Genomic DNA, 27,767 nt, shown 5'->3' with positions numbered 1-27,767 from the left:
TTACACTACACACCCATGCCGACGCAATTGTCGGTCTTAACACAGCACCCGTATGAGAATAAATACACTTTAAAGTAGTTTCTTGCCTGCGATCTGCAGGGTCCTTAAGGACCGCTGTGTCAGGAGACGGTAGCGCCACTTTCTTGGACAAGCGCGTCAGGGCCTTGTCCACAGTGGGGGGTGATTCCCAAATCTCCCTGTCCTGCTAAGGGAAAGGGTATGCCATATAAATTCTTTTGGGGATCTGCGGTCTCTTATCCGGAGTCTCCCAAGCTTTTCCAAAGATTTCATTTAATTCATGAGATGTGGGAAAGTTAATAATCTGTTTCTTTTCCTTAAACATGTGTACCCTTGTGTCGGGGACCGAGGGTTCATCCACAATATGCAACACATCCCTTATTGCCACAATCATACACTGAATGGTTTTAGTCACCCTAGGGTGCAATTTTACTTCGTCATAGTCAACACTGGAATCAGAATCCGTGTCGGTAGTAGTGTCTTGTGTTAAGGGACGCTTTTGAGACCCTGACGGGCCCTGTGAGTCGGTCCAATCTGAGGATGGACCCCCTGATGTCCCCCCTAAGCAGCCTTATCAAGCCTTTTATGTAAAGATGCCACACTTGCATTCAACATATGCCACATGTCCATCCAATCTGGAGTTGGCACAACCGACGGGGACACACCACTCATTTGCTCCACCTCCTCCTTGGAGAAGCCTTCCAACTCAGACATGTCGACACACACGTACCGACACCCACACACACAGGGATTAACCTATAAGGGGACAAAACCCCAACCAGGTCCTAAGGAGAAACAGAGAAAGAGTATGCCAGCACACACCAGCACTTAAAAACTCTGGAAAAAATATGTCCAGATAGCGCTTTTTTATATATATTATGCCAATTCCCACTCACTGCGTCGCTAATGTGCCCCCCTCCTCTTTTTTCCAGCCTGTGTGTTCAGCAGGGGAGAGACCAGGGAGCCAGCGTTTTCCTCATGCAGCTTCTGTGGAGAAAATGGCGTTGGTTAGTGCTGAGGATCAAGCCCCGCCCACCCGACGGCGGGCTTCGGTCCCAGTGATTTTTCAATAAAATGGCGGGGGATCATAGATTTACTGCCTCCGCAGTCTAATCCAACTGTATTTGTGCCAAAATGTGAGGTTTATTGCTGCCCAGGGCGCCCCCCCCCCCTGCGCCCTGCACCCTTCAGTGCTGCTCTGTGTGTGTGTGACTGGGAGCAATGGCGCGCAGCTTACCGCTGCGCGCCTTACCTCATGAAGATCTGATGTCTTCTGCCGCCTAAGATGTCTTCTGCCTTCTCTATCCGGCTTCAATCTTCGGCATCTGTGAGGAGGACGGCGGCGCGGCTCCGGGACGAACCCCAGGTGAGACCTGTGTTCCGACTCCCTCTGGAGCTAATGGTGTCCAGAAGCCTTAGAAGCAGTGCCCAACTTGACAAGCCAGCTCTGCTTCTTTCTCCTCGGTCCCACGATGCAGGGAGCCTGTTGTCAACAGGACTCCCTGAAAATAAAAAACCTAACAAAATTATTTTTCCACAGAGAACTCTGGAGAGCTCTCTGCAGTGCACCCATTCTCCTCTGGGCACAAGATCTAACTGAGGTCTGGAGGAGGGGCATAGAGGGAGGAGCCAGTGCACACCCATAGTCAAAGTTCTTTTTAGGTGCCCTATCTCCAGCGGAGCCCGTCTATACCCCATGGTCCTTACGGAGTCCCCAGCATCCTCTAGGATGTAAGAGAAATTATAATAATTTTTATATCCAGTGTACGGGCTGTGCCATGGGGTCGGCAGTGGCCCCGGCATTTGACAATTCCTTTATGTGGGAGGTTGAAAGGGAGATATTTTTTGAGAATAGTATGATTTCTTCTCAGTTATGTCTTTATCAGCGATTTATAGATGACGTGTTGATTTTTTGGAAGGGAGCCCGAACACAGCTGATAGATATTATTGAAGCGCATAATGCCACGTCCAGCCCCATTAAGTTTACTATGGAAATAAATGACACACAGATTAATTTTCTTGATGTGTGTATTTCAGTATTCGAAGGGGCTATCAACACTAAACTGTACACTAAGACAACTGACAGGAACAACCTGTTAAGATTTGACAGCTTCCACCCCAAGTCCACAACTCGGGGGTTGCTCTTCTCCCAGTTTTTACGGGTCTGCTGTATTACCAACTCGGAGACAGATAGAGATAAACAACTGGAGATGATGACAACTAAATTTAGAGAGAGAGGGTACCCGTCTATTTTGCTGGAGCAAGCCAAACAAAAAGCTTTAGGTATAGCGAGGCAGCAGCTTTTAGAACCCAAGGCTCAAAAACAACTAAAGGGGAGATTCCCCTGGGTTACACAATTCAATACTAGCAGCTCCCGTATAGCTAAACGTACTAAACAATTATGGCCAATTATCTCTTCAGACAGGGATCTGGGAGAAGCTTTCCAGTCTAGATTACTCCCTAGCTACTCGAAAGGTCGGAGTATACGGGACTTTGTGGTTAAAACTGACATATCTAAATTTGGAAGAGAACACCAAGTTAAGAACTTCTTGAAACGTAGGAATGGGTGTTTTAGGTGCAGTGGGTGTACCACTTCTAGTTACCTTATACAGGGGGACACTTTCCAACATCCCCATACGGGTAAAAAAAATTCCATCAAGTACCCATTGTCATGCGATTCCAAGTTTGTCGTTTATTTGTTGTCATGTCCATGCGGGTTGGCTTATGTCGGCAAAACCGACTGCGGCTTCAAGACGAGGATGGCGCAGCATCGGTATGCAATACGGGAGGCCATTAGGTCAGGGACTAGTGACCAACCTGTGGCTCGCCATTTTATGCTAGCCAAGCATGGAATGGCGACCCATCATTATAAAATAATAGACCAGGTCCCGTGTTCATTGCGAGGGGGAGATAGGTCCAAAAAACTGCTTCAGGTTGAAGCAAAATGGATCTATACCCTCAATACGCTGTATCCTAAGGGACTAAATGAAGCTATGAGCCTTAAATGCTTTCTGTGAATGTAAGCACAGTCTCTTCCTTTATTAAAGTAATGATAATTGAGCATGTCTTATACGAGTGAAGGATGGATTAGTCAATGGTATTAGAATTCTTTTATGTATGGCCACATTGTAGTTGCTTTACAAATACGGCAGTTCTTTTAATATGTTTTGCTTTTTAGATTATGTCACTGATTGAAACTGGATGGTAATGACTAGTAATGTGTGTTTATATTACAATGCTAACACTTCACGTATAGAGACAGTTTGTATAAAGATTTGTTATTGTGTATTCATGTTACTATGGTTACCTATCCCATCAGCCCCAGAGCGCCGGCTGGACGGACCGGAGCCGCGACATTTCCTGTGGGCAGAGTGACGTCAGGACCCGGAACCCGGGCAGCGCGGCTGGCAGCGGTGTGAACCTCCTCTTACACTAAAGGTAGTTAAACACTGATGTTTGTAATGTATGGTATCCTGACGAAGGGGCAGCGACCCCGAAACATAGAATAAAGCACTATTTTTCTTCACTGCATTTTGACAAGTCTCCCAGTGCCGCGCTTATTGCAACAGATATATATATATATATATATATATATATGTATATATATATATGTATATATCTCTATTATAAGCACTAGAATATAATTTAGCACAGTGATGCTATTTGCCTTTTTTTTTTTAGCCAAATTAACAAGGTTCATAGCACCAAGAAAAAAAAATGGGAACATAACTAGTTGAATACATTATTTAAATATAAAGAGTAAATAATGATATCAAAATGATGTACAGTATATGTAAAATTACTGTAAGCTACTTGATTAAGATACAAATATATTAGTCTAAAATCGTAGCATATAGCAAGTGAGGTGTAGAAAAGGGTTCGGTATGTATTACTGGTGGACGGGATGCCGGCTGTCAAGATCCCGACAGCGGCATTCCGTCCTCCAGAATGCTGGCAGCGGGGCGAGAGCTAACAGTCCCCTTTGTTGGCTTGCTGCCCTGTTGATTCCGGCTGGCAACATTGGATTCCAGAGTCGGTATCCTGACCGCCGGAATAACGACAGCTGGCAAATTAAACGTATCACATAGAAAGTCTTAAAATCTCATTGTGATATTTGACGTTGCTTCTAAGGAAGTCGTGGGGAAATTTGTCTGATGGAAACCCCCCTTTACAAATCCTGCGTGTTTGCCTCTACCATAGACCTTAATCCAGATCTGGAAGTGTCAACTGACATGAAATCACCTTTCTAATATTGCTTATTGCACCGGCCAAACAGCTATCTTCATGCACTAAGATTCCAAATTCCTATGTGTGATGATGGGATGCGTTTTGTATACCGGAGTTCGTGATATCGGAAACCGGATGCTGGTCAGAAGACCGGCACCAGAACTCCGACACTGCTCACACTGCCAACGCCGGAACCCTGAACATAAGTATGCCGGAGTTGGTTAGGGTTAGGCCACCGGGGGGGAGGGGGTGTTAGGATTATGCACTAACATGGGTGGGTTAGGCATTAAGTGGGTGCAGTTAGGGTTAGGCTGCGGGGAGGGAGGGCTAGGTTTAGGCACTAAGGGGGTACGGTTAGGGTTAGGTTGCGAGGAGGCAGGGTTAGGGGGATAGGGGAAGAGGGTTAGAATACTTACCTAGAAGGTGTCGGTATACTGCGCGTCGGCATGTTGCTGTCGGTCTTCTGACCTTTGGCATCCTGTATCCAGCCCGTAATGATATGCAATGATATCATAAATGAGCAAAATAGATTTTTATACTGCACTTGACCCTACTTTATTATCCTGGGTATTTATATACAGTACTTCTAATGTAAATGTTGGCTACACATATAATACCTTTCTTCATCATCAATAATAGAAACGTTGATAAAACTGTGATTTTGTCCATGCTGGAATATTACTGAAGTATTAGAGATTGTGTAGTCAACACCATTGGGCAAAGCAGAAATGCCACGAGTGATAAAATCAGCTGTCACATATCCATATGTTCCACGTGTTCTCAGTACAGGGATCAATACTATCCCAACATCTTCTTCCACTGGAGAAAGAGAAGTGTAGAACTATTTTCAGTATAATAGAACATTAGGTAGCAATGATGAACTGTTTCATCCATTAACAATAATAATAATAATTACTATTATTATTATTATTATTATTATTATTAGGGAAGATGTATCAAAGCGTGGAGAAATATAAAGTGGAGCGAGATATATGGGGAGATTTACTAAGCCTTGGAGAGTGATAAAGTGGAGAGAGATAGGATGGGTAAACACTATACCGGCACGATTTGCCATATCGGAATAACAAATCGTGCTGATCATCTAATGTGTACCTATGATTGTATGCATCTGCGGTTCGCATGTGACATCTTCTGGTTGGCCATAAAACCCAATGCAGTGTATTGAAGTATGGAACGAGATGTTGTTCTGTCGTTCATTACATCATGTAATGTGTACGAGCATTCTGACATGGGCTGGGCCGAAGGGAGTTTGGCACAATTGCCCATCGGCCTGATGTGTTCCCGGCTATAAAGAACCAGCCAATAAGTTTCTAACTGTCATGTTACAGGCTGTGTTTGAAAATGACAGTTAGGAGCTGATTGGTTGGTAGTTTATTTCTGTACACATTATCTCTCTCCAAGCTTTGATACATATGCCCCATTATCATTAATTTGTTAGGGGGCACAAGGTGTAATCATTACTGTACAAGAGGTAGCAAAAAATAAGTACAGCAAATAGTATAAATAAAATGCACAACATTAAGCATAATAATTAACAGTACTCAGTATTAAATAAATCAGCGCTTTCTTTTACTGAAAGGTCATCTATTTAGAAAATAAATACATTTGCAAAATCTCTGGCGTTTTCTCAGAGCTACAAAGAAAACAATAAAATTACCTTGGAGAGTAATAAATTGTGCATCAAACTCTATGACTCCTTCTGCATTATCATTTATAAGAATAATGATGCGGATAATGGAATTGTTTCCTATTACAGGTGGTTGATCTATCTGTAATCCATTCTCTCTGACAGTAAAGTCATAGCTCCTGCGTAAAAATGGATAAAAACATATAAACATATCTGTAAGATGTATAAATACAATACAAAATCCCACAATGGGTATTGCAATCTATATATAAATGCGAAAGCCCTCACTCACTCACTCACTCACTCACTCACTCACTCACTCACTCACTCATCACTAATTCTTTTACTTCCCGATATGTTGGGAAGCTGAAATTTAACATAGGTATTCTTCAGGTGGAAAATACTGTAGGAAAACTACGTACCGTATATACTCGAGTATAAGTCGACCCGAATATAAACCGAGGCACCTAATTTTACCACAAAAACCTGGGAAAACTTATTGACTCGAGTATAAGCCTAGGGTGGGAAATGCAGCTCTAGCCGTACACAGCCCTCATACTGCCAGATATGCCCCCACAGTGCCAGATATGCCCTCATAGTGCCAGATATGCCCCCACAGTGCCAGATATTCCCTCACACTGCCAGATATGCCCCCACAGTGCCAGATATGCCCTCATACTACCAGATATTCCCCCACAGTGCCAGATATTCCCTCATAGTGCCAGATATGCCCCCACAGTGCCAGATATGCCCTCATACTGCCAGATATTCCACCACAGTGCCAGATATGCCCTCATAGTGCCAGATATGCCCCCCACAGTGCCAAATATGCCCTCATACTGCCAGATATGCCCCCTCAGTGCCACATATGCCCCCCCCCCCCCCAAGTGCCAAATATGCTCCCCCAGTGCCAGGTATAACTTACCCTCCGCCGCTCCCGCGCTGTCTTGTGAAGGAGGGACACGGAGGGCACAGCGCGCGCCTCTCCTGTGTCCCTCCTGCGTCTCCGGCGGCGGGTCTGTTAAATGAAGTGCCGGTTCGTTAGTCAATCAGAGCTCACGAACGGGTACTTCATTTAATAGACCCGCCGCTGCCGCCGGAGACGCAGGAGGGACACAGAAGTGGCACGCACTGTGACCTCCGTGTCCCTCCTTCCCACTGACTCGAGTATAAGCCGAGGGGGCTTTTTCAGCACAAAAAAAGTGCTGAAAAAGTCTGCTTATACTCGAGTATACACGGTAATTAGAATTTTAATAAACCTCCCCTAAGGGGATGAACAGGGGGTTGACTTGATGACGTCATTTCCGATGCTTGGCTTGCGTTACGTGAACGAAAACGCCCAAACGGACAATTGGATCAAAGTTTGGATTGCACCTCCAGTGTGTAGAATTTAATAAACTACAAAAATTGTCCTGTCACTTTTTACCGTATCTACTACGGGTGCTCCTCGGGTAACGCCAAGAAACACGGATTCATATTTACTTACATTAAGACATCTCAAATGTACAGCTCTATAGATTTACCAAATTTTTAACACTTATTTATATTAACAACCGTGAAAATCCAAAACTCCCGTGCGAAGAACGGGTAGAACAGCTAGCGTTAATATATGTGTATTAAATATATTTACTACATTTAGTATAAGCAAGGAGAAACTATTATTATGTTATTATTGTTAGTGATACAATACAATCAGATCCTAGACAAAAGTGTTTCTGGTCTTTTAGGGGGAGCTTAAGGTAAGCATACTGGAAAACAATGCAAGGCTACAGGAGTACTAAAGGACAACAAGAGAAGAAACCGCTTTTCCATAGCCTATTCCCTTGGCAACTGTGATGTGTGTAGACAAGAACATTATGTATTACTCTCTGGGTGCAGGAATACAGTATGTGTCTGCTGTGATTGCTGGCTACAACAGACTATTGTCACAGAGAAAAGCAATGAACTAACAGATACCAGAGGCAAAGTGTGTCCTTCTACAATGCCTACAGATGTATCCTCATACATATTTGCTGCAGTCGTGCAAAACAGCCCATCTTGGTACACAAGGTCCCGTAAGATTCTGCTAGTATCAGGAGTCTTTTTTGCTGAAAATGTGCCTTATTCACAATGGCCCTCATTCCGAGTTGTTCGCTCGGAGATTTTCATCGCATCGCAGTGAGAATTCTCTTAGTGCGCATGCGCAATGTTCGCTCTGCGACTGCGCCAAGTAACTTTACTATGAAGAAAGTAAGTTTACTCACGGCTTTTTCATCGCTCCGACGTTCGCATTGTGATTGACAGGAAATGGGTGTTACTGGGCGGATGCACGGCGTTTTAGGGGCGTGTGGCTGAAAACGCTACCGTTTCCGGAAAAAACGCAGGAGTGGCCGGGGAAACGGTGGGTGTGCCTGGGCGAACGCTGGGTGTGTTTATGACGTCAGCCAGGAACGAAAAGCACTGAACTGATCGCACAGGCAGAGTAAGTCTGAAGCTACTCAAAAACTGCTAACTCGTTTGTGATCGCAATATTGCGCATACATCGGTCGCACATTTAAGAAGCTAAGATTCACTCCCAGTAGGCGGCGGCTTAGCGTGTGTAACTCTGCTACATTCGCCTTGCGAGCGAACAACTCGGAATGAGGGCCAATGTGACTAGGACGCACGAGGAGACTGTGCTGGTTAATTTGATATGCAACACTTGTATCTCTGTGCGTGACTGAGTCTCTGAATCTGCATACACAGTGCTACAATGTAGCAGCTGCAGCTTTTTTCCATGCCAAGCTCCATTGTGCTTTAAGTACAGACTCAGTTGCGCACAGGTGTACAAGTGTTGCATATCAAAGTTATCCTAGTCACATCAGGTTGCAAATATGACGCATTTCTGGCAAAAAAAGACGCCCAACACTGGCAGAGTTGCACAGGACCTGTCAGTTCACTCACACCAGGCATCTCCCACTGCATGCTGTATTGAGGCTAGATTTATGAGGACACATCTGTATATATAAGTATATTACATTCATCTTAATAGAGGGCTCCTATGACTGTGTATATACTAGTGAGCCCTAAATACCACAAAATGACACTGGTTATGTTTAGTAAACTGGGAAAATAAATGATATAGCTAAATTTTATTACTTTAATACACTCATAACCCACAAAATGACCAACTATATTACAGTAAGATAGAGAGTTTACCACGTCATTGGTCATTTCTAAATCAGCGCTGCTGAATATTTTTGACCTTCAAATCTTTCTATTCCTGTACATACATATAAATACTGGCTGAGTCACATGAATATAACTCATATGTATACAGTATATGGCACTCTTCAGGCAATGGTTGGATATCACTAGTGTGGGAGAAGGAGTCCCAGGAATGAGTCACAGGAAGTCCAGGCTGAATGATGAGGGATGTTACACCATCCTCTCACATTTGTGGAAAAGCACATGCAGTACTATACTCAATATTTCACTAGCTGGAAAGTTTGTCTTACCTTCCTACAGGCTTCACCTCCGTGATCATCACAAAAAAATCTTCTGGACCTTCTGGTAGCAAATCATTTTTTATCTCTATAGAAACACTTTTCAATGTGTCATTTGGTTTGAATACAACTTGTCCTGAGATGCTGGTGTAATCCAGGTCACTCAGTGCAGATCCAGGCATGGTTTGATATCTTAGCTCAACTTCACCAAATACTCCAGCAGATCGTGTGATGGTTATATTTACCTGTTAAAAATGATATAATCAAGGATGAGAAATATGGATCAATCAATCAATCAATCAATTATCTCCATACGCCTATCCTTACATAAATCTTATAGGTTATGGTCACAACAGAAACTATAGATAGATATCAAGGGATACACTTCCCATAACATAAAATGTCATTATACATTGAAAAAAAAATGTGGTACAAAATATAAAACAAAAGAAAAAACAAATACTTAAAATATAACTCCTTATACAAAACATACTATAGGATTACTTCTGAGGTAAAATGGGATTTATGGTCTTACCTTATTAAATCCTTTTCTTCACCTCCATAGGAGGCACAGAGAACACTGGGTATAGCCTGGAGAGGAGAGTCTGGGTACCAAACAGCTACAACTCTCTTTCCCAGCATGCTCAGGCTCCCTCTCCAGCATACCCCGCACCCAGCCATTGGCACCAGTTACTGTAAGTAGCAAGCCCACGGCAGGAGCGAGGAGAAGGAGAAGGAAGACCGGCACACACGCAGACATAATCACAATAGAGTGACCTGAATACTGGCATATAGGAACTATCCCAGCAAGCCAGGTGCGTCAAGATGGATGCCCTGTGCCCCCTATGGACGTGAAGTAAACAATTTAACAAGGGAAGTCCATGAATCCCATTTTCTTCCTCCGTCTACAAGGGGGCACAGAGAACACAGGGACATTCTAAAGCACCTTCATGGGCGGGGACGCTCCTGAGCTGCGCTGAGAACAGTACGCCCGAGGGCTGCGTCAAAGGCTCAAAAATTATCAATGCGAATAAACGAGAACAGACAACCACGTAGCCGCTTTGCAGAGTTGCTCTATAGAGGCCCCATGCAGAACTATGCAAGAAAACCAAACCAAGCAGGTGGAATGAGCAGTCACTACCCCCGGGTGGAGATTCCATAGAATAGGCAAGGCGAATAGTAAGATGAAGCCATTTGGCCAAAGTCTGTTTGAAAGCTGGACAAAGAGAGAATCCTACGTGCAAACATCCCGGGTCCTGTCTACAAAAGCACAGAGATCTCTCACCACATCCATAGTGTACTCTTACAGAGAAGTTGTGAAAGATGGTACCACGCTGTCTTGGTTGATGTGGAACCAGGACACCACCTTGGGCAAGTAACCAAAATGAGTGCAGAGGACTGCCCGATCAGCATGAATTAGAGAGAGAACGCCAAGATAAGTCACTGAAGTTGGACACCCCCACAGGACTGACGAAATGGCAAGCAAGAAAAGAGCCTTCCCTGCAAGGAAACGAAAATCCACCGATTCCAAGGTTCAACAAAGTAGACTGTAGAACTAAAGGCAAATCCACTGGAGCCACCAGAGGAAAAACCGGTGACTTACTTGTAGGACACCCTTTAAAAATGTTAGACATCTTCACTGTTTAATACCAGAGATGGAGTCCAAAGACCAACCCTGACTGTGATAAGGAAAGTAGTCTAGACACTCGGAATGTCGGGGGAATAAAACCCCTGGCAGAACACCCTACAGAGTACACCCACCAAATTCGGTGATAAGTTTGAGCTGACGACGGCTTACAGGCATTGAGCATGATGGTTATAATAATCCTCCTAGAGAAGTCTTTCAATCTCAAGATAGATGTCCCCAGAGCCACTCATAAAAATGAGTCAGGCTAGATCCGGAAGGAAACACGATCCCTGAGGCAGAATAATTCACCAAAGAGGAAGCTGTAGGGGAGCAATGATGGAAAGACCAAGGAGATCATAAGGACAATCTGGGACAACTAGTAACATTGTGACTCCTTCTAGTTAGAACTTGCAAAGAACTCAAAGGATCTTCAAAATGGGAGGAAAGACTTAGACGAAAACGAACATCCACGATACCTCCAGAGCCTCCACAAGGAAAGCACCGGGATCCCTGATCCGAGAACAGTATCTTGGCAGCTAATGATTATGCTGAGAGGACAACATTATGGATATGTGGATGACCCCAGTGGCCGACTAGCAACTGAAAGATGTCTGGATGCAGAGCATACTCACAGAAATGGACGTCCTAACGACTGAGGAAGTCCGCCTCCCAGATATGGACACCTTGTATGAAAACCGCTGACAGAGATGGATGATCAAACTCCATCCAGCGTAGGATGTGCCTAGCTTCTTTCATGGCGCCGTGGCTGTGAGTGCCACCTTGGTGGTTGATGTACGCGAACGCTATTGCATTGTCTGACTGTACATTCACTGCATGTTCCTGCAGTAGAGGTTGAGCCAAGCAAAGGGCATTGTATACTGACCTGAACACTAGGACATGGATGGGGAGCAGTCTCTTGCAAGCTGACCACCTACCCTGAAACATTCGCTGACAAGAGACGCCCCCCACCCTCACATCTGTGGTGTGCAGGATCCAGTTCTGATTCAGAAGTGGCAGCCTTTGTCCAGGTTGGACCGGACCGGCCACTACAGAAGAGAATGCCAAACCATCGGCAAGATGATGTCTGTCTGTGCTGTGATATGAAGATGGGAAGTTCTGATTCAGAAGTGGCAGCCTTTGTCCAGGTTGGACCGGACTGGCCACTACAGAAGAGAATGCCGAACCATCGGCAAGATGATGTCTGTCTGTGCTGTGATATGAAGATGGGACTTGTTCCACTGGTCCAGGACTTCCAGGTGAAGAAGGTGCGAGTTGAACTGGGCATACTCCACCATGTTGGAGGTGGAGACCATCGACCTCAGTATCTGAATACAGGAATGGTACCCTGTGAAGAGCCAGGAAGGAGCAAATTTTGGAGTACAGGGCTCGGAAGCTGCCCCACAGGAGAAAGTCCCATTAAGTGCGAGAATCCATCTGAGCTCCAAGTGCAAAATTTCCTAAGATGGCGTGAAGGAGAACTTGCGTCAATTGCCAAGCGGTGAGACTGCAGAATATCCATTGTCAAGTAAAAGTGGGATGACCGGACTTCCGTCGACTGGCTCAGGAGGAACAAGTCATCAAAATAGGGTAATATTTTGACCTCCTGACAATGCAGATGCGCTGCCATTACCGCCATGATCTTCATGAAGGCTTGAGGAGCAATGGACAGCCTAACGGGTAACGCCAGAAACTGGTAACGACCGTTGCGGATTGCAAACCTGAGAAAGCATTGATGGGTGCCTTTGATAGGGATGTATAGATACGCATCCTGAATGTCCAGGGACGCCATATAACCGCCCCTCCCCCGGTTCCATGGCCAGGATAATGGAACAATGAGATTATATACGAAACCTTAGGACCAGAAAATAACAGTTTAATTATAGACCAGAACGTGACATCTGGCTTCCGCATTAGAAGAGGTTTGCGTAGAACCCACTACCTTATGGAGACAGGGGTACTGGAACTATGACCTAGGAGGCCAGAAGGGAGGGAATTGACTCCCTGAGAGTCTTTGCCCTTCCTGGATCTTCTGGAAATCCAGTGAAAAAAGAACCTCATTGAAGGAGGTGTCTAAAAGGTCAAAGAATAGTGCTATACACGCCCCGGACCCATGCGACCATCGAGGTCCCTGCCCAAACTTTGGCAAATGACAGAGCCTGCCTCCCACCCTGGGGTCCACCAGGATGGATGCTGTATTGTCATGCAGTAGGCATGTTGGCTGGTTTGGAAGGGGACTACCTAGAGCCCCAGGGTTGTTTACCTCAGGGCTTAGATCCCTTTGAGGAAGCACCCTGGTATCTAGATGATGCCTGGCTCAGGCTTTTCCTTGAGGACAAAGGGAACAAAAAAGTGTCCTGGCTTAGGCGGCTAATGTGGCAACAATCTTGTCTAACTCCTGCCCAAAAATATATACACAAAGTATGGGAGCGCCTGCAAGACCTTTTTTTTCCCAGAGTTAGCATCAGTTTGTTAGTGCGTAGCCAAAGGGCTTTCCACCTCCCACTGCCAACACAGAGGTTTTAGAGACCAAGACCCCAGCCTCTACAGCAGCTTCCCCTAGATAGGAGCTTGCTGACCTAATATGCGCTACTAAAGGTAACATGTCCTTACAGTTAGCACCTGAAGAAAGGCACTCCTTAAATTCCTCTGCCCAGTGGCTAACTGCATTAGTTACCCAAGCAGACACCAGAGCTGTACGCGAAATAGCGTGGTAAGGTAGTCCTTCTCCTAATGCGTTTCACTGTTCTAAAGCTGTCAGAGAACAGTGAAACGCGTCAGGGGAAGGACTACCTTACCCCCGTCAGCAGGACTTCCGCGTTCATCTTATGGAAAATTCCTAATGGACAACACTTTGGTCTGTTAACCATCCATTGCTTTTGGATACCGCATCGCCATTGTGAGGATACCCCACTCCCAGAATATACAGGCTGTGGACAGCAACTTTCCTCCAGCGGTCACAATTTGGTAACGTTACCTCAAAATTACAAGCGCTTTACAAGACCATTATATCATTTTTCAAGAACTGTCCATATTGATTGGAATAATTGATAGTGGGTGGCCCTGCATAATTGTACAGGATTGAAAGGAGTCCTGAGCATATACATAATATGTTTTACTAGTTATGAATTTTTATGTTTAAATAAATTTTTTAATTATTTATCGTAACTGTCTATCATTTAGCGCTGCTACACATATATATCTAGTATGTGATTGTTTTTTTCGTGTCCGTACTGCTGCAGGGGCGGGCCACGGCAGCTACGTGACATCACACGCAGCCGCTGCGACCCGGACGCATGTGGCAGCATGTGAGTTAAAATGGCTGCCCAGCATCTTTGGTGGAGAGATAGAGAGGAGCAAGTCTGAGGCTGGCTATCAACTATATTGGAAGCATGCTCGGGAGTGTGGGAGGGTCCAACAAGATGTGCCTGACTTCCCCTTAGGTAAAAAACCCCAGGGACAATGGCAGCAGCAGTGTCCTGTTCCAAACCACCCTGGTGGTCCAGTGTGCATACAGATTAACTGGCTGACACTTATCCACACCGCTGCTGCGCTTCCCTGTCTCCATGCATCCGGATGCGGTTTATGCAGGAAGTTTGGGAGTGGTGGAGGGTATGCTGTTAAGCTGCCAGAGTACCATGGTGGAAATCACAACACAGTCACCGGGGCTGCCAATGCCTGGTGTTGGAAGCGTCTGTGTAGGCCTCCTATACTACACTTTACAGACCACTCAGTAATAAAAATAAAAAATAAAATAAGAAAACATTAAAATAACTATGGGGGACCACTTAATAGAAGCCCCATCTAAAATGATGCCCAATCCTGCTGGCACTGAATTCAAAACTGCTGGCCGGTGGCTGGGGGGGGGGCGGGTATGCTGGAGAGGCAGCTTGAGCATGCTGGAAAAGAAAGTTGTAACTGGCACTCATAGGGGGAAGTCAAATGTTTGAAAAGTCAGTTTGGTGTCTGGTTTTTTTTCTATCTAATAGGCAAGAAAAAACAGGCACCCAACTGACTTTTCGAATATATGAATTCCCCCCATAGTCTCCTCTCCAGGCTATATCCAGTGTTCTCTGTGCCCCCTAGTGGACGGAGGAAGAAAAATCCATTACAATTCCTTTTTGCGTGTATTCGGAAATTGGCAAGTTTTGTTACGGTTTGTGTGCTAGTGTCAAACCCTGTACACTAAACAGACCTCTCCATTCTCTAGAGGTACTGCACATCCAAAACAGTAATAACATATATAAAATTTCAACCTATGTGTGTATTAAAGATTATGAAATATTTGATCTGTATTTGTTTACCTGCAAAGGAATGATTGTATGTTTCTGCCTGCTGAATAAATTAACATTGTGCACAACAACGGTCTAGATCTCATTTCTGATACTTACTGCGGCATCTGTCAAAGGCAATGTTTTTGTGCCAAGTGTCAGGAAACAATGGTGACCTTAAAGTGCTAAGACATATGCTGGTGGGGAAAGGAAGTTGCCTAACATAAGGAGGAACTATCTAAACATGGAAAAATCACTCTTGGGCTTCTCAGTTAATTATCAAATGATCATTAGGTATCAAAAGTCCAACACCTTCCTAAGATAAAAAAAAAAAAAGTGACAGAACAAAAGAAACACTGTATATTAAAATGCAATGGCTATTTACCCATTTTACTTCCTCTGAAACTTGCAGCAATGTTCTTGAAAACTGAAACTGTCCATATGGAAAATCACTGGAAGCCATGGTGATATTGGCAAACCTAGCCGATTCATTTATTATTCCTCCTTCACTAATTCTACTGAGATGAAACTGATATGAGCTTTTCTCCTCTGGAACGCTGTCATCAAGAGCCTAAATGACACAAAGATGATATATGATACATATAAAATGTGTCACACATACCCTAGAATTAAGTGGTTATTTCACGTTCTTCATTGATAAACACTTATTAAGTTGCATAAAGTCAAAGCACATTATTAATTATATACACATCATCTCCTGCCTGTCTACATGAAGGTAAAACAACCTCTAGCCGCTTAGATCATCGGCACATTTGCAGCGACGGGAGAGAAGTGTGATTATCTTGTACACACCTGTGACTGATAGCGAACATGGTGTGCGGTGCATAAGGAGTTGTACTGTGTGGTGTAATGTGTATAAGGAGCACTGCTGTGTGGTGTAATGTGTATAAGGAGCACTATTGTGTGGTGTAACATGCCCTTGCTGTGGCTCTTTCATAAAATACACTTCTTTTTTAGACTAAGGAGTATAAATAAATTGATCTAACATAATGATTCCATGACATGTCGAATGCAGAATTTTTACAATAAACATACATCCTACCTGTATATGAACAACAGCCGCAGACTGTCTGTCTTTCAACGTCACCATTCCTGACACCTCAACAAACTCACTTAGATATGCCGGAGTAATGTTCCAGTACACTGTTACCTCTCCAAAAATCCCTGGACCACGAACCAGACTAAGGGTAGAAAATTCAAGATCACAAATAGGTGTTTTCTCAAGATAACCTTTTGGGGGGGGAAATGTGAAAACTAATCTGACATTTTAAGTTGTAACATCACATATACGGACTGATTCTGAGTCAGATGGATCTCTCCACATGGACGCAAATGGCGAGTGTTTGCATACAGCGCATGCGCACAAGTGAATTAGCTCACCTTTGCGTATGTCCATCCTATTCTAGTTGTGGCAGTATAATGGGTGCACATCTAAAGCTCCGTGCAATTCTGAGTCATGTGTATGAGTAAGGGAAGCCTGTTTCTGGTCGATCTCTTGCAGCTGGCATGGGTCTAGTGCAAGTGCTGCTACTAATGGTGACAATTACGTCAGCCAGTATAAAATCAATGGCAGAGTGGGTTTCTGCTTCCACAGGCTCGAACCCCCGCATTAGAATAAGGTAGTAAACCAGACTTCTGCAGCTTTCTGCAACTAAAGCCACTAAGTAGGACTCCGAATCAGCCCCATAAGGTGCAATGTCCTATAACATTTTATATAATATGAAATGAGGAAAAAAACACATGCACCGCAGTAATACATGGGGTGGGGAGTGTATCAGTGCACATAACGTGCGCTGATACCACTTACCCCTATAATGACGATTAATACATCTACCCCAAAATTCTATTTAGAACCGCACTGAAAGAAATAGAGGTGCATCACTTTGTGCAGTCTATTAAATACTTCTTAGAAATATTTAGCATTGGATGTCTGAGCTCAGCATGTGGAAACTAAGAACAGAGATTTTCCATGTTATATAAATGCACTGTACTGACATGTGAGCCTGCACCATTCATCCTAGAACATCAAAGCTCCTGCGCTATGCTGCATCCAATTTACTCTGCATACAGTACTAATAACTGACACAACAGCCCAACCAGACATCTGCAGAAAATTGTCTCTATTGACTAATTGACTAATACAGAAGTATATGTTTTGCAGAACATCTTGCATTAAGTACCACTACCAGGAATAGACCCGAAACCTGAATTTAGTTTGGACAACATATTTTCTGGATACGAACTTTATTTCTTCACATTTTTCTTTACTTACATCAATGGAAATACCGTGAGATCAGAACATCTGGTCTCACACAGGACTGCAATGCATTACTGGAATGAACTAGTTTTATGCTCAGTGTAAAAAGGGCCTCATAGCACTGAGGAACCTATTGTATAATACTGTAACTGGCCTATTGGTCTCCTATATGTCCTGTGTGTAAGCTGATTCATCCTGCGATAAGTTGTAAGCATACCTGACATGAGCAGTTCCATTATAGCTTCCTGATGGTTCTCCAATCAGAACATGAAGTGAGGAAGGAGCTATTCCAACTACACCAGAAGCCCCAACGTCTCCAGAGATCACAACAGTGGCTCTACCTGGAAAGCAAAAACAAAAGTCAGTGACTGTCTCATAAGATAGACAACCAAAAACAGCAAGACTCAGCTAACAGAAGCTGGTGTAATAATTGCCTTTACTAAAGATCTTCAAAAGGTGTATAATTATTCATAGTACCGTACCACTTTCATTCTACCTATGTATGAATTTGCTGCCCCCCCCCCCCCCCCTCTCCCCCATACACACACCTCTTAGTGCAACATGGTTTGGCCAAGTTGTAAAATTGCACCTTAGACGTGAATGTACTTTAACTAAACCCTGTTTCGTATTTAAAAAAAGGGTCTGAGTCAGCGCGGCACAGAAGCGGGTAGCATATAGTTTACCATCTACAGGCGAGATCACGGAATAGTCCGCTGACACCAGTTGTACACTGTACTTTTCTTCTCCCTCAAGCAGACCGTCTTGAATTGCCTTCAATGTAAATGACTTTCTGGTGTCACTCTGAAAGTTACAATAAAAACCACAGTTTAGGGATCCTATAGAAAAGAGCATTGTTACAGCACAGTAACCTCCCACTTACAGCTCATAATTCATTCCCAAAAACTGCTCGCCATAAAAGCACTAAACTACGAATTAATTGAAATTCAAGTACAGGTTGAGTATCCCTTATCCAAAATGCTCGGGACCAGAGGTATTTTGGATATCGGATTTTTCCGTATTTTGGAATAATTGCATACCATAATGATATATCATGGCGATGGGACCTAAGTCTAAGCACAGAATGCATTTATGTTTCATATACACCTTATACACACAGCCTGAAGGTAATTTTAGCCAATATTTTTTATAACTTTGTGCATTAAACAAAGTGTATCTACATTCACACAATTCATTTATGTTTCATATACACCTTATACACACAGCCTGAAGGTCATTTAATACAATATTTTTAATAACTGTGTGTATTAAACAAAGTTTGTGTACATTGAGCCATCAAAAAACAAAAGTTTCACTATCTCACTCTCACTCAAAAAAGTCCGTATTTCGGAATATTCCGTATTTCGGATATTTGGATATGGGTGTTATGCACACCAGTGCCTGCAGGAATGTACTGGTGTCTGAACGGATAGGGATGCAAAACAAATGAACTCACAGACAGACTGGGGAATATGACATTACGTACACAGAAGGTGATAGGGTAACAAAATAAACACAAAGTGAACAGAGAAGCCCAGAGGCTAAGAAACTGGGTGTCTCCCTAGTATTAGTAATGCTTCAGATGGAAAAAGCAAGATGTTGTGTTTTAATACGTAGAGAACCCGAAATGCTGTTGCTAAGGGCAACAGCAAAACCCTAAAGGGTTACCAACGGGTGTGGCAGTAAACTCCTTGGTCAGAGATGGAATGATAGACACAAGGAGAGTCTCCACAATCCTAATCGTCACTTGCAGTGCACAGGTTCAGCTTACTGCCACTAAACTGACACCTAAACACCTTGCACAGTGAGACAGGATTTAGGCAGGCAAATCTGAGAATACAGCCGCAAACTTGCTAAGTTCACAGAGTAACAAAAGAACCCCAGCAAGTTAAACGACTGACTCCAGTCTTACTGCTAGGTCTGGATTGGCAGAGTGTAGTACCAAATCCCCAGGCCTATTTGCAGTAAGCAACAACAAATACAAAGCTACACAGTACTGGCTAACTTTCAGGAACTGACTAACCAACAAAGATTCAGCAGCATCTGCTTAACCTGAGAAGAGGCCTTATATAGCAGGTGCTGTCCACGCCCCACTCAGACCTCACAGACTGTGAGCACAAAAACCAGCACCGGATCCCCTGCCGTGCACAGAGCCTGTAACCACTGCACAGCAAAAGACCCGAACCGGAGTATCAGCTGCGCTCAGGTTACTCTGCTAGCACTTGTCACCCGGTTGCCTTGACGACGTGGCAGCACAGGGCAGGAGACCCTAACAGTACCCCCCCTCTGACGAGGGTTCAAAGAACCCCTACCACCGGGTTTATCGGGGAACTGCGAGAAGAAAGAGCGTATCAGTCTGGGGGCATGAAGATCACAACTGCGCACCCACGACCGCTCCTCCGGGCCATACCCCTTCCAGTGCACCAAAAATGACAGCCGACCCCAAACCATCTTGGAGTCAAGAATCCTTTCAACAACAAACTCCCTCTGGCCACGTATCAGAAGAGGGGAAGGTCTTCCACTGGAAGAAGGATTACTAATCGCCTGTTTTAAAAGGGAACAATGAAATGTTTTATTGATACCCAAAGAACGGGGCAGATCTAACTGAAATGCCACCGGATTGATAACCCTGGTGATCTTATAAGGGCCGATGAACCGGGAGCCTAACTTATGAGATGGCTGTCTCAACTTCAAATTCTTGGTAGACAACCAGACGAAGTCTCCTAATTTGAAGCTGCAGGGTCTTTTCTGCTTATCAAAAACCCTTTTGGTCACTAATGACACAGACACAAGGGCTTTCTTCACTTTCCTCCAAATACCTCTAAGGACCGAAACCACAGAGGAACCACCAGGCGTGGAGTCCAGGGGGTCAAAAGAATTGGCCTTAGGATGATGCCCATACACACAAAGGAAGGGAGAGATCCCTGTAGCAGAGTGAGCCGCGTTGTTATAGGCAAACTCCGCCATGGACAGATGAGCAACCCAGTCAGTCTGACACTTGGAGACATAACACCTGAGGAACTGCTCCAAGGACTGGTTCACCCTTTCAGTCTGCCCATTAGACTGCGGATGGTAGCCTGACGACAAGCTGACAGAAATCTGGAGATCCGAACAAAATGCCCTCCAGAATTTGGCCACAAACTGGGATCCGCGGTCAGAGACCACATCAAGTGGCAACCTGTGGAGACGCACAACATGCAGCATAAATAATTCAGACAGGCGTCTGGCCGATGGCAGCCCAACCAGTGGAACGAAGTGCGCCATCTTCGAAAACCTGTCAATGACAACCCAGATGGCTGTCATCCCCGAGGATTTGGGCAAGTCCACCACAAAATCCATTGAAATGTGGGTCCATGGCTTAGATGGGATAGAGAGTGGATGTAATGGGCCAACAGGAACCCCTCTAGGAGTCTTATTTCGGGCACAGATGTCACATGCCCGAACCCACTGATCCACATCCTTAGCCACCGAGGGCCACCACACCGCCCTAGATAGCAACTCCCGAGTTCTGGCAATACCCGGGTGACCTGCCGACTTCTTGGCATGGAATTCCAGGAACACTCGCTGTCTTAACCTAGGAGGCACAAACAAAAGACCTACCGGAAGGTCTGGAGGAGCCTGCTCCTGTGCTCTAAGGACTAATGATAAGAGGTCCTGGGTAATGCCCACTTTAATACATGATGGGGACACAATGGGCAACGGCTCCTCGGTGGTCTCCTGGATTGGAGCAAAACTCAGCGAGAGCGCATCAGCCTTGATGTTTTTTGACCCAGGGCGATATGATATCAAAAAATTAAAGCGAGCAAAAAACAAAGCCCATCGTGCCTGCCTGGCATTGAGACGCTTCGCTGACTCTAAATATGCCAGATTCTTATGGTCGGTGAGAATTGAGACCACAAACTTAGCCCCCTCAAGCCAGTGTCTCCAATCCTCGAGTGCATCCTTAATAGCCAACAATTCCCGGTTACCCACGTCATAATTCATCTCGGCAGGCGAAAATTTACGGGAAAAGTAAGCACAGGGATGAAGGCGATTATCAGACACTCCCATCTGAGAGAGCACTGCCCCAAAACCCATCTCAGAGGCATCCACCTCCACCACAAAAGGACGCTCTGGATCTGGGTGTCGCAGCACCTTGGCCGATACAAATGCCCTTTTGAGACGGGCAAAAGCCGCTTTAGCCTCACAAGACCAGTGAGCAACATCCGCCCCTTTCTTAGTGAGTGCCACCAAGGGCGCCACTATAGACGAAAATCCAGCGATAAATCGTCTATAAAAATTCGCAAAGCCCAGGAAACGCTGAAGCGCCTTCAAACTAGTGGGCTGCACCCAATCCAGGACTGCCTGTACCTTGGAACCCTCCATTTGGAAACCTTCTGGGGAGATAATATATCCTAGAAATGCGATTTGCTGAACTTCAAATTCGCACTTCTCCAGCTTCGCCCCAAGCCGGTGGTCTCTGAGTTTCTGGAGGACTAAGCGTACATGCTTCCGATGTTCCTCCAGGGAATGGGAGAAGATTAGGATGTCATCTAAGTATACAACTAAGAATCTATCCAAATATTCCCTGAGTACATCATTCATGAAATCCTGGAAGACTGCCGGGGCATTACAGAGCCCAAAAGGCATCACCAAATATTCATAATGCCCTGAGTGGGTATTAAAGGCAGTCTTCCATTCATCCCCCTCTCTTATTCGGATTAGATTGTACGCACCGCGTAGGTCAATCTTAGAAAAAATGGTGGCAGTACGAAGCTGGTCAAACAAGACCGAAATGAGAGGCAGTGGGTATGCGTTTTTAATCGTGATACGGTTCAATTCCCTGAAGTCGATGCAGGGTCGCAACGAACCGTCCTTTTTACCCACGAAGAAGAATCCCGACCCAACTGGAGACTGTGAAGGTCTGATAAATCCCTTAGCCAAGTTCTCCTGAATGTACTCTGCCATAGCCTGAGTCTCAGGACGTGACAGGGGGTACAACCTGCTCTTGGGAAGCTTAGCATTTGGCAACAAATCAATGGCACAGTCATAGGGGCGATGGGGAGGTAGTACCTCTGCAACTTTTTTGGAGAACACGTCCGCAAAATCTGCATAACACCCTGGCAATCCTGGCAAACTTAGCTGCGAGAGCCTGACTGGAAGGCTCAAGCAACTCCTGAAACAATCAGTACCCCAACTAAGAATCTCCCCAGAGACCCAGTCAAATTGAGGATTGTGGGCCCTTAACCAGGGTAACCCCAACACCAATGGGGCAAAAGTACAGACAGTCACATAAAAGGACAATTTTTCAGAGTGTGTGGATCCAATAAACAAAGAAATCTGGCTAGTGCAAGAGGTAATTTTACCTGGGGATAATGGTTCCCCGTTTAATCCACAAATCTCAATTTCCGATGCCAAGGGTACTAAGGGAACAGAGTGTTTTGGGCCCCACTGTCCACAAAGGCCTCAGTCTTGACAGTTTGACCGAGGATCTTCAAGGTCACCGGAATGATGAAAGTCTTCTTGGGAAATTCTGACTTCTGGCCTGACAGGATATTTCCCATCACCCTCAGGCCCTGAAGTTTTCCGGCTTTTCTGGGCATGATACTACCACATGACCTTTATTCCCACAGTACAAACACAACCCCTGCTGTCTCCTCCGCGTCTTCTCACGCGAGGAGAGGCGGGTAGCCCCAATCTGCATAGGCTCCTCGGAAAATTCCTTAGAGTCTGAGGTTCCCTTGGGAAAGAAGGAAACCTCGGTCTCCCTTTCAAGCCTACGCTCTCTCAGCCGTCTATCCACCCGGATGGATAACTGCATGAGCTGATCCAAGCTATCAGGCAAGGGATATTGTACCAGTTGGTCTTTTATCTGGTTAGAAAGACCTCTTCGGTACTGGTGTCTCAGGGCTGGGTCATTCCACTGGGTATCATGGGCCAACCTCCGAAACTCCGTACAGTAAACCTCAACTGGCCTTCGACCTTGCTTAAGGATCGAAATCTTAGCCTCGGCTGAGGCCGTCTTGTCAGGGTCATCATACAACATGCCTAGGGCCGTAAAAAAAGCATCAACACTTCTAAGCGACGGACAGTCAGGCTGCAACCCATATGCCCAGACCTGTGGGTCTCCTTGTAGCAAGGAAATCACTATGCCCACCCGCTGAATCTCCGACCCAGAAGACTGAGGCCTAAGCCGGAAGTATAGCTTGCAGCTCTCCTTGAAACAAAAGAACTGCGAGCGATCTCCAGAAAAACGATCCGGGAGATTTACTTTCGGCTCCTTAACCCCTGAAGGTGCTGCTGCTGCGGGAGCTCCGCCAGCGGCCTGGGAGGTGTGCATTTTAATGGACAAATCATTAAATTGTCGAGTCAGGACCTGCACCTGATCGACCACCTGTTGCAACGTATTTTGAGGGGTATGCTCCATATTCCCACAAAATTTCAACAGGAGTATTAGGCTGCTGAATATGTTATGCACACCAGTGCCTGCAGGAATGTACTGGTGTCTGAACGGATAGGGATGCAAAACAAATGAACTCACAGACAGACTGGGGAATATGACATTACGTACACGGAAGGTGATAGGGTAACAAAATAAACACAAAGTGAACAGAGAAGCCCAGAGGCTAAGAAACTGGGTGTCTCCCTAGTATTAGTAATGCTTCAGATGGAAAAAGCAAGATGTTGTGTTTTAATACGTAGAGAACCCGAAATGCTGTTGCTAAGGGCAACAGCAAAACCCTAAAGGGTTACCAACGGGTGTGGCAGTAAACTCCTTGGTCAGAGATGGAATGATAGACACAAGGAGAGTCTCCACAATCCTAATCCTCACTTGCAGTGCACAGGTTCAGCTTACTGCCACTAAACTGACACCTAAACACCTTGCACAGTGAGACAGGATTTAGGCAGGCAAATCTGAGAATACAGCCGCAAACTTGCTAAGTTCACAGAGTAGCAAAAGAACCCCAGCAAGTTAAACGACTGACTCCAGTCTTACTGCTAGGTCTGGATTGGCAGAGTGTAGTACCAAATCCCCAGGCCTATTTGCAGTAAGCAACAACAAATACAAAGCTACACAGTACTGGCTAACTTTCAGGAACTGACTAACCAACAAAGATTCAGCAGCATCTGCTTAACCTGAGAAGAGGCCTTATATAGCAGGTGCTGTCCACGCCCCACTCAGACCTCACAGACTGTGAGCACAAAAACCAGCACCGGATCCCCTGCCGTGCACAGAGCCTGTAACCACTGCACAGCAAAAGACCCGAACCGGAGTATCAGCCGCGCTCAGGTTACTCTGCTAGCACTTGTCTCCCGGTTGCCTTGACGACGTGTCAGCACAGGGCAGGAGACCCTAACAATGGGATACTCAACCTGTAATATGTTCCCAACATATACAGTTACTATTTCGACGTTTAATATGCTGACATTCATAAAGTCAACACTAGAATGTCTAATGTTATGATGTTGATATTCAGTAGTGAAAAGGTCGACAATAGAAGCTAAAAACTGCAGTCGCCATGCTGTATGTCGACTAGCTGAATATGTAGACATGTTGCCGGCTAACATGTTGACCATTATGAATGTGGACATGGTGACTGTCGACATACAGTATTATCCTGAGCCCGTTCCCAAGGTTCCAGAAACTGTGAAAAAATGCAGTAAAAAGTGTGGTCTGTCCTAAATACATCCTCTTCATCTCCACCTCTGGAAGCTGCCAGCCGTCACTCCCACTGTTCTCATACAATAAACTGGCTCTCTGGCTACTTCATATAACACTTCTCACACATCTCCAACCATGTTACTAGCTGTCTACACATAGAGGGGGTATCCACTTAGATCCGATTCCGGGCACTTAAAAGGGATGGATATCACGATGAATGACTGATAGTCATTATTGCAGTATCCAATTAGGGTCCGTTTTCAACAGCCGAAAACGGACCTGTGATCGCTCTAAAACACATGGGATCAGGGATAAGGGGGGGGGGGGGGAGAGCCCGCCGTGTTGGGGGCTAATAGGATAGCCACAGCCGATACAATTACCGACAGTCATCAAAGTGGATACTCCCTCTAAAGTAATATCCTGTACCTGTAGTACAAGCACTTTCAGCCTGAGCTTAGCATGAAATATTCTAACTGCAAATTGGGTATATATGGCACAAAATAAAAAGTTCTTTATATCAATAAAGCTCTAATCAAAAAGGCTTAAACTGGGGCATAACTGTATTTACTATTTTATTAATTTATAATAAATGTTATACTGTATATGGTAAACTGTCACAGGCCAAATGTAAATCCTCCAGCCACAGAGTGACTAACCAGTACTGTCATTAGGGTGTTTCATGACAGAGAAAAACAAAAATATAAAAATTAACCAGGCGCCAATAAAGAGTTACTCTGACAGTATTAGGGATTACTAAAGCCCCTATTCACAGGCAATACAATAAAACAGAGAAGAGCTGGTTGTCAGATTAATATTTTTTAATAATAAAATAGTTACAAATAATCAACAAAACATGATATGACATAAGTACCATAATAGGTAAAATAACACTCACACTGATGATCAGCCTTGAATAATAACTGTAATTAGTACAGATATAAAGCAATATGTCCATATATAAGAAGATTTTAGAAAGCGTTTGAATGTACTATACTGTATTTGTTAGTTTAAAGTTAGTTACTTAGAACAGAATGCTGTTAGTTTAGAAATAGCTCCAATCAGTAACTAAGTTACTTACATCCATCATGGCATTTCTCACCACCATTCATACTATATTATAATAGTAATTATAGACTGGTAAGTTTGACATCTATAGTGGGGAAATACTGGAAGGTATAATAAGGGATAGCATACAGGAGTACTTGGTTACCTCCAAGGTTATTACTAGGAATCAGCATGGTTTTGTGAAGCACAGGTCATGTCAAACTAACTTAATAAGCTTCTACGAGAAAGTGAGCGATAATATTGATCAGGGAAAAGCAGTGGATGTGGTCTTTCTGGACTTTGCTAAGGCCTTTGACAAAGTCCCACATAGGAGACTAATTTTCCAATTGAGAGATCTTGGGGTAGCAAACACTATTTGTACTTGGGTGAGTAATTGGCTGTACAACAGGGAACAGCGAGTGGTGATTAAAGGGATGTTCTCTGAATGGGCCTCAGTGCTCAGTGGAATACCGCAGGATTCAGTACACGGGCTGTATAACATATTCATTAATGACCTAGGAGTGGGCCTAGAAAGCACAGTGTCAATTTTCGCAGATGATACTAAACTGTGTAGAGTAATTAATTCAGACAAGGATGTTGAGTCTCTACGGAATTACTTATCTAGACTAGAGGTTTGGGCAGACAAATGGAGAATGAGATTCAATATAGAAAAATGTAAAGTTATGCACTTTGGGACTGAGAACAATCGGGCAGCCATAAATGAAATGGGGAAAATGTAGGGATTACGTAAGTTGAAAAATATTTGGGGGTGCTCATCGATAATAGAATTAGTAGCAGTACGCAATGTCAAAATGCAGCAACAAAAGCAAATAAGGTGTTAGCATGCATTAAACGGGGAATGGAGACAAGGGATGAGAGTGTAATCCTGCCACTGTATAAATCATTGGTACGGCCACACCTGGAATATTGTGTACAGTTCTGGGCACCTCACTGTAAAAAGGATATCTTAGAACTCGAAATGGTTCAGAGGCGAGCCACCAAACTGGTTAAGGGGTTAGAGGCACTGGATTATGAGGAAAGACTTACAAGGTTAAATATATTTACACTGGAAAAGAGGCGGCTGAGAGGGGACATTATTAATATTTATAAATACATAAAGGGACAATACAAGGATTTATCAGACGATCTGTTTACCAATAAACGCTAAACAGGACATGTGGACACCCCCTGAGGTTAGAAGAGACACAAATTTCATACACAACGGAGAAAAGGGTTCTTCACATTAAGAGCAGTAAGGAATTGGTATTCTCTGAAGAGAAGGTAGTAACGGTGGATCTCAGTCAATAAGTTTAAAAATGAATTAGATAAATTCTTAACTGAAAGAAATATCCAAGGATATATCATTTAAATGAAATAACATTTTATAATAGAGGTTGAGCTCGATGGACTTTTCAACCTCATCAACTATGTTACTGTTATTAAAAAAGATATTAATCTGACGACCAGCGCTTCTGTCATTTATTGTTTCATGACAGGTAACCAATTTCAAAATACGTCTCACTCACATTGTAGTTTGTGATCAACTGGTGCTTG

General features: G+C 44.4%; 1 protein-coding gene across 1 annotated transcript in view; it reads right to left on the bottom strand.

Annotated features, from left to right (window-relative positions):
- ADGRV1 (adhesion G protein-coupled receptor V1) overlaps positions 1–27,767 on the bottom strand; it is a 1,000,765-nt gene that overhangs the window by 527,994 nt on the left and 445,004 nt on the right. The window contains exons 61-67 of the mRNA XM_063964002.1: positions 18,214–18,331; positions 17,748–17,871; positions 16,316–16,454; positions 15,638–15,823; positions 9,370–9,602; positions 5,924–6,072; positions 4,863–5,064 (exon numbers count right to left, since the gene is read on the bottom strand). Coding sequence (XP_063820072.1) covers positions 4,863–5,064; positions 5,924–6,072; positions 9,370–9,602; positions 15,638–15,823; positions 16,316–16,454; positions 17,748–17,871; positions 18,214–18,331 — 1,151 coding nt within the window. The remainder of the gene's footprint in view (positions 1–4,862; positions 5,065–5,923; positions 6,073–9,369; positions 9,603–15,637; positions 15,824–16,315; positions 16,455–17,747; positions 17,872–18,213; positions 18,332–27,767) is intronic.

Source organism: Pseudophryne corroboree, chromosome 1, assembly GCF_028390025.1.
Source record: "Pseudophryne corroboree isolate aPseCor3 chromosome 1, aPseCor3.hap2, whole genome shotgun sequence".
Classification (NCBI taxonomy): domain Eukaryota; kingdom Metazoa; phylum Chordata; class Amphibia; order Anura; family Myobatrachidae; genus Pseudophryne; species Pseudophryne corroboree.
The sequence above is the reverse complement of the archived record's forward strand: the minus strand, read 5'-3'. Positions and strand labels throughout refer to the sequence as shown.